This window comes from Perognathus longimembris, chromosome 7 (genome assembly GCF_023159225.1).
Source record: "Perognathus longimembris pacificus isolate PPM17 chromosome 7, ASM2315922v1, whole genome shotgun sequence".
Classification (NCBI taxonomy): domain Eukaryota; kingdom Metazoa; phylum Chordata; class Mammalia; order Rodentia; family Heteromyidae; genus Perognathus; species Perognathus longimembris.
Window position 1 is genome coordinate 66,446,588 of NC_063167.1, and position 14,860 is coordinate 66,461,447.

At 37.8% G+C, this 14,860-nt stretch overlaps 1 protein-coding gene and 1 long non-coding RNA gene across 2 annotated transcripts in view; both read right to left on the reverse strand.

The window, feature by feature from the left end:
- The window catches only part of Capza1 (capping actin protein of muscle Z-line subunit alpha 1), a 38,128-nt gene that overhangs the window by 11,674 nt on the left and 11,594 nt on the right, over positions 1-14,860 (reverse strand). The window contains exons 2-5 of the mRNA XM_048351742.1: positions 8,521-8,584; positions 6,226-6,277; positions 2,509-2,572; positions 1,298-1,504 (exon numbers count right to left, since the gene is read on the reverse strand). Of these exons, the coding sequence (XP_048207699.1) occupies positions 1,298-1,504; positions 2,509-2,572; positions 6,226-6,277; positions 8,521-8,584 (387 nt within the window). The remainder of the gene's footprint in view (positions 1-1,297; positions 1,505-2,508; positions 2,573-6,225; positions 6,278-8,520; positions 8,585-14,860) is intronic.
- Positions 10,903-11,922, reverse strand: LOC125355395. Its single transcript, XR_007211654.1, has 3 exons — positions 11,609-11,922; positions 11,303-11,398; positions 10,903-11,084 (listed from the first exon to the last, which is right to left on the reverse strand). It is a non-coding gene; the product is annotated as an uncharacterized LOC125355395 (long non-coding RNA).

A 14,860-nucleotide genomic window follows, 5' to 3' on the forward strand; every position in this document is an offset into this window, starting at 1 on the left:
AAAAAGGTGGGAACTGGTGGTTTATATCTATAGTCTAGAGAAGCTGACATAGGGAGGATCACCATTTGAGGCCACCTTACTTAACAAGTTCACTACAACATTTTTGACTAATTACTGGACTTGATGGTATATGCTTGTCATCTTAGTGAGAAGCATAAAATGGGTAGATTGTAATGTTGGGAGAATAGCTAGAAAGGATTTGACACTTCATCTCAAAAATAATTAGTACAGTTGGTAGCTTACATCTACAATATCCTAGCTACTCAGTAGGCTGAGATCTGAACAATTGTGATTTGAGGTAGGCAGAAAAGTCCATGAGACTCTGTGTCCAAAATAACCAGCAAAAAGCCAGGCTGAAAGAGTGACTCAATTGTAGAGCACTAGCCCAGCAAGCAAGCCAAGTACCCAAGTTCAAAACCCTAGTACTACTTCTCTGCAAAACAAACAAACAACAACAAAAAACCCAGTGTGAAGCTGGGTGCCACTGGCTCATTAGTAATCCTAGCTACTAAGATCTCAGGATCTAAGTTGAATGTCAGCCAGGGAAGACAAATCTGAAAAAGTCTAACCTCCAATTAAACGGAAAAAAAATCTGGAAGCAAAGGTATAGATTAAGTGATAGAACACCAAGTGTAAGTGAAAAAAAGCTAATAAGCAAGAGGCTCCTGAGTTAAAGCCCCAATACTGATACATGCATTCATGTACACGCACATCCCACCCCCCACCCCCCGCAAAAAAAAAAAAGCAGGCATAGCTCAGTGGTAGAGCATGCTTAGCAAGAACAAGGCCCTGTAAGCAAACAAACAGCCATAAAATGGGCAACAGCTTTCCTAAAAATGTCAATTTGTGATTTTCCCCTCACATCTAAGCTAAAGACCACTTTTTTTCTTCTTTTTTTGAGATAGGGATTTGTTATGTTGCCTAGAGTGGTCTCAAACTCTTAGAGTTAAGTGATTCTCCCACCTTAACCTAACAAGTAGCTTCAACTATAGGCCTGTGTCATGCCCAGATCACAAGACCTTTAAAAACTGTTTGACAGGTGTAAGGCAATTTTGCATAAATAAGAAAGAAAAGTAAAATAGAGGACACTGAGATCTAAAATTATTATGCATTATGATCTTAAAAATAAATTTTCCATACAATTATATATTCTTCAAAAACGGTTTAGGGACTAAAATACAGAGAAGACCATAACTAAGAAGGAAGAAGTAAAGATTGGTAGGCTGAAGCCTCAAAGGGAAAAGGGAAATATAAGAAATGAAACACCATCTGATATGAAAGTAGGCAGATACTTAACAGTACAGAAGCCGTTGGAATAATGATCTTTCACGTAGGCTCTTAAAGCACTGTCACAGGATTCTCTCCAAGACTTCAAACCTCCATCTACTTCCTCTGGCTGGGGGTCACTTGCTTCTTTCCGTAAGTGATCAAACTTAAAGGAAATTTTGTTCCTTGGATCTAAAAATCTGCTATTACCCAGGTCACCGTGCTCTGTTATTAGGACCTTCCAAAGAAGAATTACAAAAATGAATAACTCTATTTAAAGAAAGATGGCTCTTATCACATTTTGGAAAATAAGTAAATAAGGATTCTGAGAAAGAAAGTTAACTTCATTTAACCACATTTATTTCATATTGACTTTTCAATTAAGTCTCATTTTTACTCTTACAAAATTATTATATTTGGAGGTAATTGAACTTTATAGCTGCAAATTGTTCCACCTCCTAACAATAATCGTCATTTCTTGATTTTCTAATGCAATGTTTAATCTCTAATGTAATGTAAATGCCTCATACCTAGCTGTAACAGCTTTTATGTATGTGTGTGCACATGTCTGCACGCGCACATACACCAGGTCCTAAACTCAGGACCTGGGCCTTGTTCCTGAGATTTTTTTGCTCAAGGCTAGTAGTGATCTACCACTTAAGCCACAGCTCACTTTCAGCTTTTTTTTTTTTAAATGTTTAATTCGAGAAACTGGCATTTTTGAACTGCAATCCTCAGACCTCCTTCTGAATAATTAGGATTACAGGCATGAGACACTAGCACCTGATAGCTTTTGTTTACTCTTGCATTTTTTCTCACACATTTTATGAAACATTTCCAGAGTCACTGCACTAGCATGTAAAACAGGCAATAGATTCATATAGTTCAAAATTAAAACAAAAAATGAGATTTTTCTCATCATATTTCCCAATCAATGAATTCCCAAGTAACTTAGAGTAGCCTAAATTTCAACGAGAATGCTTTGTTTTCCATTAAATATAACATCTCCTTTTATTCTTACTAAGGAGAACTAGAAATACCATGAAAACCTCTAAGACTCATTTCTTCTTATTAGGTCTCTAAGAAAAACTACTAGTATCAGAAAATGGAAGAATTTCCTAACATAGAAATTGTACATAAAATATAAAAACTATGATATGAATTTATTCAGCACTGATTAACACATATGCTTTGCTTTCTTTACTACTACTTGGCATAACCAAGCTAACAGGCAGTTATTACCTGATCTTCATATCCTTCTATCTTCACAGGTGTGAACTGATCCATGTTATACTGGGCAAATGCACTGTTTAGAAAAAATTTAAATAATAATTTTACCAGCTGCTGAAGTAAAATATAGTAATTTTTCTTTTACATTTCATATCCAACCCACCTTGTAGGTTCTAAAACCTGACTTGGGACTAGATTCTGTAAACCTATATTTTATATGCCATCACTTGAAAGTGCCATCATGAATAATATCCTAATTATAATTTACCTAAGTAAAACTTGACACTCTCCCCTAATTTCTCTGCTTCCTTTTTAGTCGAAATCACTACCAACTAATTAAGAATCTTAAAAGTGCTATCTTGCATTAGCCTCTGTCCCTTTATGTACTGATTAAAATAATCATAGTCAGTGCCTATTAAAATTTTTAAGTTTCATCATGTCATTCTATTTAGCACTTTTTAAAATTTATTATCTGTAGTTGTACAAAGGAGTTGCCATTTAACCAAACAGTTTAGGAATATAATGCATCCCGATCAGTATCATACCATTTCAACATTCTGGCCCCCCCCCCCCCCAACCTACAAAACTCTCAAGTAAGGTCCTATCTTAGAATAAAATTCACTGTTCAAAACCATCAACATCCGGGCTGGGGATATAGCCTAGTGGCAAGAGTGCCTGCCTCGGATACACGAGGCCCTAGGTTCGGTTCCCCAGCACCACATATACAGAAAACGGCCAGAAGCGGCGCTGTGGCTCAAGTGGCGGAGTGCTAGCCTTGAGCAAAAGGAAGCCAGGGACAGTGCTCAGGCCCTGAGTCCAAGGCCCAGGACCGGCCAAAAAAAAAAAAAGAAAAAAAAAAAAAACAAAAACCATCAACATCCTACTTACATTATAATTGCTGAGATTTATCAGATAATTGTTTCAATGGTTAGAAGCTTCCACAGTTATAAACATAAGAAAGTGGGAGACTCCTAAGTCTTTTAGACCTTCCACTATGTATGTTGAACGCAGTAAGAATGACCCCGGTGCCAGAGGTTCAGACCTGACCTGTAATCCTATAAACTCAAGAGGCTGGGACCTGAGGACCACAGTTCAAAGCCAGCCAATACAGAAAAGTCCCCAAAGTTTCCAATTTGCTAACAAAACCTCAGGGCTGGTGGCATGGCTTGAGTGGTAGAGTTTGCCAGCAGAGTTCAAACTCTGGAAGAAATGACCAGGGAGTGGGGGTGGGGGAGTGAGGGGGAGAGAGGGAGGGACAATCAGGAAAACTGTCCTTTAACAAGAAGGTTCTCCATAAACCTAGAGTTTTTTTTAAGAATCAGAATATTTATACAAATAAATCTTTAGTGTTAGTTCAAATAATGCAACTGAAGCATCTAAACTATATACCAACTTCTAATCAGTCATATTTAGGAATGGGATAATAAGCTTGGAGTTGTGATCACTCTTAAGAGGCATTCTACCTTCACAGTATTCCGGAAGTACCCTGTCACATGAAAAAGAGAGATTTATTTTGGGAAGCTATGAAGGATAAAACTATGGCTAACATGGCAGGCAAGTTAAAGAACCTGCTTTGTTTTAAAAGAACTCCTCATTCCTAGAAGCATTCAGATTGCACAATCACCTATTACCAAGATATAGAGGAGGTTGAATCAAAGAGAAGCAAATGATAAATACTCCTTCCTATGGCAGATTCTGTGCATCTGCAAGAAATTGACATTTGAGTACATCTTAATGTGTGGTTACTTTCCTAAACAAATTATAACCAGGGTATCATTCATGATGACAGTGATAATTTGTAAATTACAGTGATAATTTATAAATACTGGGTTTTCAGAATCTAGTTTCAAAATGAGCTCCAGGGCTGGGGACATAGTTTAATAACAGAATCTGCCTAACATGTACGAGGCTTTGTGTTTGAACCCTAGCTGGGCAAGGAAACAACAACAAAACTATTATTACCATCACCAAAAGAAAGAATGAAAAAAAATCTCTTGCCCAAAACATGCTCCAAAAAGGCTAGAGATCAAAATGTGTTCCAGTGAGGCTCACTAGAAGAGCACCTGCATATCAAGCAGGAAGGAGGCTGAGTGAATTCAAATACAAGAACCATTAATAATAATAATAATAATAAATCCAATAAAAAAGGGTTCCAGAAAAGCATCTGAATAGGGAAAAAGACCAGTATTTCCTGTTCTTGATACAGCTTTCTATAGGCAAAATCTAAATCAATTATATATCATACCAAAATGATTTTTTGGGTTTGTTTTTTTTTGCCAGTTCTGGGGCTTGAACTCAGGGCCTGAGCATTGTCTTTGTCTTCTTTGTGCTCAATGCCAGCACTCTACCACTTGAGCCACAGCACCACTTCTGGCTTTTTCTATATATGTGGTGCTAAGGAATCAAACTCAGGGATTCATGTATGTGAGACAAGCACTGTACCCCTAGGCCATATTTTCAGCCCCCAAAATGATTTTATGATATTATTTTGTGCTTTTCATCATCCTATTCCACCTCTTCCTTTCATTTTCCAATTCTAGTCATTTACAACAAAGAAACTTTGGTCCATTTGGGCAGACAGTAACTGTAGGGAACTTTGAAGAGTAGACCAGAGTAGTGACAAAAAAACCAAGAAGATAGCAGGTCTTGAATGCTTAAATATCATTTAGATTTGATTACAGATGACAAACACACACACAAAAAATCTGCCACTATAATGTTTTTAAAGACAAAGACAAAAAATAGTATTTTAGAAAAATGTTATTTTGAATGGTTAGCCTGACAGTGATAGGGAGACAGTGTCTAGGTCAGCCAATTATGCTTATCCTATAGTTAATTTTATTAAAAACTTTATAAACATATGCTATTATTTGATAATTGAGGAAATATTACCAATCCTCAGCAGCAGGTTTCTATAACCAGTAGTTAAAAAGTAAATTCAGCTGGGCTCCAGTGGCTCACAACAGTAATTTTATCTACTCAGGAGCCTGAGATCTGAGGATGGCAGATCCAAGCCAGCCCAGGAAGGAAAAGTCTGTGAGACTTTTATCTCTGATAAACAACAAAAACAAAAAGCCAGAAGTAGAGCTGTGGCTCAGGTGGCATGGAGAGCTATAGCCTTGAGCAAAAGAGCTCAAGAATAGTGCCCATCCCCTGCGATCAAGCCCCAGTACTGGCACAAAAAAAAAAAAAAAAAATCAATGTGAGCTAGTGAAGCTATAAAAGAAAACCTAATAGTTAACACTAATTTTTTTCAATAAGGAAATTCTGGGCAAAAACAAGAAACAATTAAGTTCAAATAAGCTTAGATGTACACAACATTGATGGAAATGTATTTCCTCTAATAAAAAGCTAAAACCCAAATTTGAGACTTACAGGTTTGGTTCCCAAGGTAGATGTTTATGGAAACTTTAGGATGTAGGGTCGGGCTAGAGGAAGTAGGTCACTGGGGGCATGTCTGTGAAACTCTATCTATATCACCCTTCTAGGTCTTTCTGCTTGTCAGCCATGAGGAACATTCTCCTAACCATCCTGATGTTCTGTTTTACCATCAGCCAGAATCAATGGAACCAAGGACTACATGGGCTGAAACGTTTAAGTTGTTCTCTCAGATATTTTGGAGACAGCAACAGAAAGCTAAATAACACAACTTTTCAGGGTACCAGTTTCTGGTCACTATAGTTTAGCCAAGGTTACAATAACACTATAAAATGAATTAAAGATACGTACTGTGCTGCCCCTTCCCTGAGGAGATTGTCATTATTAAGTAGTAGCCGAACATCTGAGGAAGAAAACATTGGAATGGTGAGTTTAGAACAAATATGACAGATTTTTAGAATACTGAAATCGATTTTAAAATTCAAGATTTGAGTTAGGCTCTGGTGGCTGACACTTGTAATCCTAATTACTCAGGAGGCTGAGATCTAAGGATCACAGTTCAAAGCCAGCCCAGGCTGACAAGTCCCCACGATACTCTTCCCTGCACCTCCCACCCCACTCCTGTGGCTTGAACTGGGCACAGTCCCTAAACACTTTTTGCTCAAGGCTAGCAATCTACCACTTCCGTTTTTTTTCTGTGATTAATTGGAGATAAGAGTCTCATAGATTTTCCTGCCCAGGCTGGCTTCCAACCATGATCCTTAGCTCTCAACCTCCTGAGTAGCTAGGATTACAGGCATGAGCCACTGATTACTAGCCCAATCTTCTCTCCAATTAAAGTGGAGCTATGGCTCAATGTGGTAGACTACTAGCCTTGAGCAAAAAAGCTCAGGGATAGCACCCAAGGTCCTAAGTTCAAGACCCATGACTAACCCATGACCAGCCCCCCACCCGCAAAAAAAAAAAATTCAAGATTTGAGAAGGATTAGTCTACAGAAATAGTATATATACAGATATTCTAAGAATGTCAAATCACAAATACTAATATGTATAGATTTGTACATTACTTTTAATAATTCAACAATAAATGTTCAAAGAACTTCATAGCAAAAGAAAAACATGGTTTGTAGAATGCTCCAGTGGTACATATCTATAATTCTAGCATTTAGGAGGCTGAGACAGGAATATCTCAAGTTCAAGCCCAGTTCAAACTGCACAGTAAGACCTTGTCTCAAAATAAATAAAAATAGCAAATGTAACTGAAGGTTGTATATACTAGAATTGTGGTTCCCAAATTAGCTGTGATTTAGAATTATCTGGTAAAGAACTTGATATAAAATACTGAGTACCAAATTCTACCCAAGAGCTAACAAATGAAAAAATCTGAGAATAATAAAATTGATTCTGTAAATTTGATGTTTCCCGGATACAGTCAGCCCCATTGCTCCTACTATGGAATTTGTGTGTGTTTACTAGTACTGGGAGACTTGGAACTCAGGGCCTAGGCACTATCCCTTGACATTTTAGAAAAGCTCAATAGAGCTAGTGCTCTATTACTTGAGCCATAGCTCCACTTCTGGCCTTTTTAGGGGAAAGGTGGTTAATTGGAGGTAAGAGTCTCATAGACTTCCTGCTTGGGTTGGCTTCAAACTGCAATCCTTAGATCTCAGCTTCTTGCATCACTATGATTACAGATGTGAGCTAGTATGGAACTTACTGAAAATTCGGAAGCATGAAAACTGTGACAATATTAAAGTCATAAAAGTGATTTAAGGGGCTGGGGATATGGCCTAGTGGCAAGAGTGCCTGCCTCGGATACACGAGGCCCTAGGTTCGATTCCCCAGCACCACATATACAGAAAACGGCCAGAAGCGGCGCTGTGGCTCAAGTGGCAGAGTGCTAGCCTTGAGCGGGAAGAAGCCAGGGACAGTGCTCAGGCCCTGAGTCCAAGGCCCAGGACTGGCCAAAAAAAAAAAAAAAAAAAAAAGTGATTTAAAATTGTTTATACAGAAGAAAAAAAGATAAAATTGTTTATACGGGTTTTTATATTAAAGTGTAATTTCTTTCCCTCATCTAATATAAGTATCCTAATTTATGGTAAAAAGCATGTGTTTGACTCAGACTTAGAAATCAGTCCTTCATTTAAGGATTAGTGAGGTAACCTTGGACAAGTTATTTTTTTCAATCCCTATGTTTGCTTGAGTTTCTTAAGCCAGTAGTAGAACTTGGAACTCAGGATCTTACACCCTTGCTAGACTTTTTCCTTCTAGCTTTTTACTGGTTGACTGGAGACAAGTCTTGAAGATTTGATCCTTAGATCTCACCCTACTGAGTAGCTAGGATTCACCATTAGGACTTTGATCAATCTCTTTAAATGTTGATTTCTTTAGCTATGGTTATAATACAACAGCTGAATAAAGAGATCAAAAGTACCCAAGCATAGTGGCACATGATTATAATCCTAGCATAGATATAAAGACCTCAAATTTGAGGCCAAACTTGAGGTTACAGATTACATTCAGAGACTCTATCTCAAAACAACCAAAACAAAAGATAAAAATAAAACAAGAAACACCCAAAGGAAGAGAGAGAAAGTACTCAAGTACTCAAGGATTTTAAATAACTCAATACTAATCTTTACTCACCATTGAATACTTCATTAAACTCTCCTGGGGGTGCATGGGTGATGAATTTAGCAGCTATGCGTACCTAAAGAAAAATAAAATTTACACTAAGTGTACTGTGAAGAGTAATATATATATAGCTGGGCATAGTAACACATGACTGGTAATGTAATCCTAGTACTAGTGTGGTGGAGGCAGTGAAGTATTTTGAGTTTGAGGTCAGATTGAGCTATATGCATAGCAAGATCCTGTTCTCAAAATCAAAACAATGCAACAATAAAACAGTTATATATAAAGGAAGAAATGAACAATGCAAGTTTTCTAATATATCTTGAAAATTCCTAACCTTTACAACAATTTTTTAAAAGAAAGTTCCTGCTTAGATTTACAATTTAGAAATTGTTAGGTTGGCTCATAAAACATCCAAAGCTGTTCCTACTAACATAGGTGTATTTTGATTTTAGAATATGAGTACTATTTTAATCATTTTAAACTTTTCTTTAAAAAGCTGAATAATCAGTTTGGGGTCCTCAAAAAAGGAGAAAGCTGTAATACTATCTCACATACAAACATTTAAGCAAAACAAAAATGAATGTGATTTAAAAATTAAAGGAGGGGCTAAGAATATGGCCTGGTGATAGAGTTCTTGCCTAGCATGCATGAAACCCTGGATTTGATTCCTCAGTACCACATAAACAGAAAAAGCTGGAAGTAGCACTGTGGCTCAAGTGGAAGAGTGCTAACCTTGAACAAAAATAAAAAGCCAGTGACAATGCTCAGGCCCTGAGTCCAAGTCCCAGGACTGGCTAAATAAATAACTGCATAGTTAAATAATTAAAAAATTAAAGGAGCAAAACCACGTGATCATCACAATTTTTGCTGGGGAAAAAATGATACAAGTTAACACTTAACTCAGTATCATAAGTTTTAGGAAGAAACAGAAAAAAACTTCCTTGACTTTAAGGAACCAAAATTCAATAGCAACCCTCAGCATGAAGAAAAATAAGCATTATCACTAGTTTTAAGAGGAGCAGCCTTCAGAATGAAGAAAATATAAGAAAATAAGCACTGTCCCTGATTTGAAAGAGGGGTAAAGCCTTTCAACATTATACTAGGCAGAGGTCCAAAAAAACTTCTCTGTAAAAACTCATTCTGTTCTCTTCCTGCTCTCTACAGCAATTCTTCCTCTGTGGAGCAACTATGAATCTTTTATCCTTTTTCTTTTTGTCATTTTATACTTTGGTAAGAATTTTTACATATATGTTTTCAGTTCAAGATTATGCTCTTTGCTCATTCTGCTGTCCAGATAATTTTGACTGTCCTATTTTTAGTTTTCAGAGTTTTGATAATTTTATTTTACTGTATAAAATAATCCTATGAGGATATGAAATATGCTTGTTTGGAACTCCTGACCTTTCCTGTTTGGTTTACCTTCATCTTGTCTTTAGTTATTGTTGGGGAAGGGAATAGACTTTCTGCTGCTGATCAAAACAGATAAACAGTTTAATCTTTTGAGTAAACTTAAGGGCCATTGGCTAGGATATTGCACATAGCATCTCAATTTTAATGTCATATTTTGAGAACAAATGCTATTACTTTGAGGTTTAGTCTAAATGGAAGAGAAGGGTCTAGTCAAGTGGTTTGTGATCTACCTATCAATTCTCTAATTTACTTACTTCAGCTTGTTCTGGGTCCTTTCCTTCTTACTCCTTCAACTGAAAGGAATTCCTTCAGAAGGGCCTCTATTTGGCATTTGACAACTGATCTCAAGATAGTTGTAATATACAATAAGAGAAGGGACATTAAAAACTCTTAATATTTGATGTAATAACAAGTACACAGATATTAAACTCACTGATACAGAAGAAAAAATTTATCTAAAAGGTAAGGTAAACCATACATATAATAAGAGGCATCCTCTGTTAAACTTATTTCCTCCAAACAATTTTAAGTTCTTGATCAAATTCAATCAGGGGGAAAAAATAGTAAGAAAAAAAAAAGACTCTCAAAAATCTTTTAAAATAAAGCTGGAAGCTATCAGTCCTAGCATTTTAAAAGATAAAGCAGTAGATTTTGAGTTTGAGGTCAGCCTGGTTGCATATAGCAAGATACTCTCTGAAAAAAAAAAAACAACATAAAGCTGAACAGAGAGCTGAGAAATGATATTTAACAATTTTTAACATCCCTAGGTTTGGTTTGGTTTTTTGCCAGTTCTGGGGCTTGAACTCAGGGCCTGAGCACTGTCTCTGGCTTCTTTTTGCTCAAGGCTAGCACTTTATCACTTGAGTCACAGCACCATTTCCGGCCTTTTCTCTATATGTGGTGCTGAGGAATAGAACCCAGGGCTTCATGTATACGAGACAAGCACTTTACCACTAGGCCATATTCCCAGCCCAACATCCCTAGGTTTATACAAATGATCTGTGACTTCAAAAGGAGCTGAGGGTATATAGCATGCACAAAGTCCTAGCTTTAATCCCTAGCAGCACAACAAAAAAACAAAAGTTGCTCCATAACCAACTTTTCATTCCAATGAAGGAAGGCTTATGATTGATAAGAGCAAGGCAGAATAGAAAACACAGGCTCTAGGGGCTGGGAATATGGCCTAGTGGCAAGAGTGCTTGCCTCCTATACATGAAGCCCTGGGTTCGATTCCCAAGCCAACACATATATAGAAAATGGCCAGAAGTGGCGCTGTGGCTCAAGTGGCAGAGTGCTAGCCTTGAGCAAAAAGAAGCCAGGGACAAGTACTCAAGCCTTGAGTCCAAGGCCCAGGACTGGCCAAAGGGGGGGAGAAGAAAACATAATAGTCCCTTGTCAGTCTATTAGCTAACTAGATGTATATTTTGAAACATTTCTAACTTTTTTTGGTCCTGAGTTTCCTCATTGTAAACCAGTCCTCAAAGAATTTCAATGAGGGCTGGGAATATGGCCTAGTGGCAAGAGTGCTTGCCTCCCATACATGAAGACCTGGGTTCAATTCCCCTGCAGCACCCACATATATAGAAAACGGCCAGAAGTGGCGCTGTGGCTCAAGTGGCAAAGTGCTAGCCTTGAGCAAAAAAGAAGCCAGGGACAGTGCTCAGGTGCTGAGTCCAAGGCCCAGGACTGGGGGGGAAAAAAATTCAATGAGATCTACAAAATTTCTTTTAGCTTCTCATTTTTTAACAGTTGGAAGAAAGGGATGGGGATACAGCTTAGTAGCAAAGCACTTGATTAACATATAAATGGCTCTGGTTTCAGTTCCCCAGCATTGAAAAACAGCAAAAACTAACCAACCAAACAACAACAACAAAAACCCTAAACAAATGAAACCAAAAAGTAAATTCAGTATGTGAACCACCATAGAGTTCATAAGCATTCATATTACAAATACACCTTTTAGGATATTTTGTTTGAAACCCTGCCGTAGTTATAATTACAGATTATTATTTTTCAGGGATGAACACTGGTAGAGATTAAGAGGGAATATTCCATAAGGTTATTCTAGTATATCAGGGGAAAAAAAAGGGGGTGAGGGTTATAATCAGGAAGAAATACTCTTCATTTAAACTGTAACTCCTTACTGTTACTGTTTGGACTAAAAATCTCTTAGCATAAATAGATATTAGCTATATTATCAACAGTATATGCTACATTAAGAAAAAAATTTTAATAGTATAAAGCGGTTCTTACAGCACAAAACCTTGAAAAATTCTCTATCTGCTGATGTGGGTAGATGTTAAAAGGATATACTATTGAAAAGGGCTTACAAAATCCCTTATTAGCAAGGTTCCAGTGGGCCATACTTATAATCCTAGCTACTCAGGAGGTTGAGACCTAGGCAATCATCTTTTGAAGTCAGTTTAGGCAGAAAAGTCTATGAGACTTTATCTCCAATTTAACTAGCAAAAAGATATACTGGGTATGGCTCAAATGGTAATCAAGCTGAGTTCAAAGACACTGTAAATCCTTAATACTGCAAACAACAACAAACATATTGCTGGCCCTATTAAAAGTATATATATTAACCACACATGGTGGGCACGGCTTATAATTCCAGCTACTTGGGATAAAGTGACAAGAGAATTAAATACTTGAAGGACAGGATTAAAAAAAGGTAGCAGAAGGGGCTGGGAATATGGCCTAGTGGCCATACACATGAAACTCTCAGTTTGATTCCCCAGCACCACATATATGGAAAACGGCCTGAAGGGGCGCTGTGGCTCAGGTGGCAGAGTGCTAGCCTTGAGCAGGAAGAAGCCAGGGAAGGTGCTCAGGCCCTGAGTCCAAGGCCCAGGACTGGCCAAAAAAAACAAACAAACAAAAATTCCTTCAAAGAAAGGTAGCAGATTTTGGGCTGGGAGGTAGCTCAGTGGCAAAGCGCTTGCCTAGCAAGTGCAATGTCCTGGGTTTGATCCCCAGTACCAAAAACAAAAACAAACAAAAGACCAAAAAAAAATGCAGTTAAATTACCCCCCCCCCCCGCCCCCAATGCTAAAACATCCTCCTCCCCGGTACCCTTCGACCCCTGCCTCTGGGGAGCCTTCCTGGAGGCCCTTGCCCTTGGCCTTTGCAGCAAAAGTGAGAAAAGGTAGCAGATTTTGTCTCTCTAAAACAAACAAACAAAAAAAGGGCCAGGGGTACAGCCTTAGTAGGATGCTGAGCATCACAAAGACTGAGTTAAATCCTTACTACTGCAATTCTATGTGTATCTACATCTACATATGTAGATATATATGTATTCATTTTTATACACATGTCCATGTGTGTGTAGTACTGAGGAATCGAACCCAGGGCTTCATGTATACGAGGCAAGCAATCCTGTCACTAGGCCATATTCCCAGGCCCCTGGCTTTGTCTTTTTTTCTAACCAAAAATGAAGTCAAAGTTGTTCTTTTGAAAGAAGCAGCTGCCTCAAAGTTGGGAGACTAGGAAAAATGATGAGTAAATTTAAAAGTCAAGACTCATCTTCAAAAGTGGCTCGAAAGTATGATGATAGCTATGTATAATCTGTGGCTCATAATACAATCCCAGCTACTGAAAGGCAGAAATCATAAAAACTGACACCTGTAATCCTAGCTACTCAAGAGGCTGAGATCTGAGGATCACAGTTCAAAGTTAGCCCATGCAAGAAAAATCCATGAGATTCTTACCACTAATTAAACACCAGAAAACTGAAAATGGCACCGTGGAAGAAAGTGGTAGAGAGCTAGCCATGAGTTAAAAAGCCCAGGGACAGTGCTCAGACCTTGAGTTCAAGCCCCAGGACTGACAAAAAAAAAAAAAAAAAAAAAGATTGATATTTGACATCAGCCCAGGAAAAAAGTTGCTCCTCCTAGCCCAAGCAATAAGCCAGCATGAGGGCAGGTACCTGTGATTCTGGCTACAGAACAGCATAGTTAAAGGTAGATTATGGTCCAGGTTTTCCAGAGCAAAAGAACCCAGGGATCTACTTGAAGAATAAAGAAAAACCACAAGATGGGGGTGGAACTCAAGTGCTACAACACATGTCTAGCAAGTTTAAGGCTTCAAGTTCAGAAGCTAGTACTGCCAAAAAGAATAAAGAAACTTGTTTTAATATAAATGAAGATGTGCTATTCTTCAGTAACAATGCTTTACCCAATTATTCTTAAGGTAAGGAAACAAAGGAAGGAGAAAGCAGGTATCTTCCATAAAAGAAAGTTATGACAGTGCTTGTGTACATGATACATGGGGTTCATTTAAAAACCAAAGCTGATTTTAAAAAATCACTTGTCCCCATCTCACAAAGTAATAATTTCACTACAGAATCCCCCCTTTCAGAGTTCTCCTGTATTTATTTGTAGTGGTTATCCAACAAAAATTACATCATACACTTCTGAGTCTATTCCCAAACTATTCTGTTGTACTTTGCATTTTATAGATTGGCAAAATCTCAGGCACTAATCAATTGTCTGAATTGTGACCACACAACAGAGAGCAGATGGACGAAATAATTAGGAAACAAAGCTGGAGATCACAGTGATTACAGAATATTAAAACAAATAATCTTATTACTGCTAACATTTTGATAATAAAGTCTTCTTGTAAATGCAACCTTAGGTAGTTAGTAGTTAGTCTGAAGGTGTTCTGTTTGGAAATGAACTGTCAAGAAAACTACTCTACCCTAAAAGGGATTGTCTTTAACCGATTATTGTAACTTGCCAATGAAACATATCATCTCCAACAGGACCTGCTGAACATGCTAAGAAGTAGGTCCTTTAATTCCTTATGATTCTCCTCAGAGCCATGGTAGGAGACAGTGGTGGCCTCCAAGGGGGAGAAAGGACAGGAACATGTGAGGAAAAGCAATCTTTTCTGTCAAACTAAAATGTCTACATCTTGTAGTAAGTCACCATTT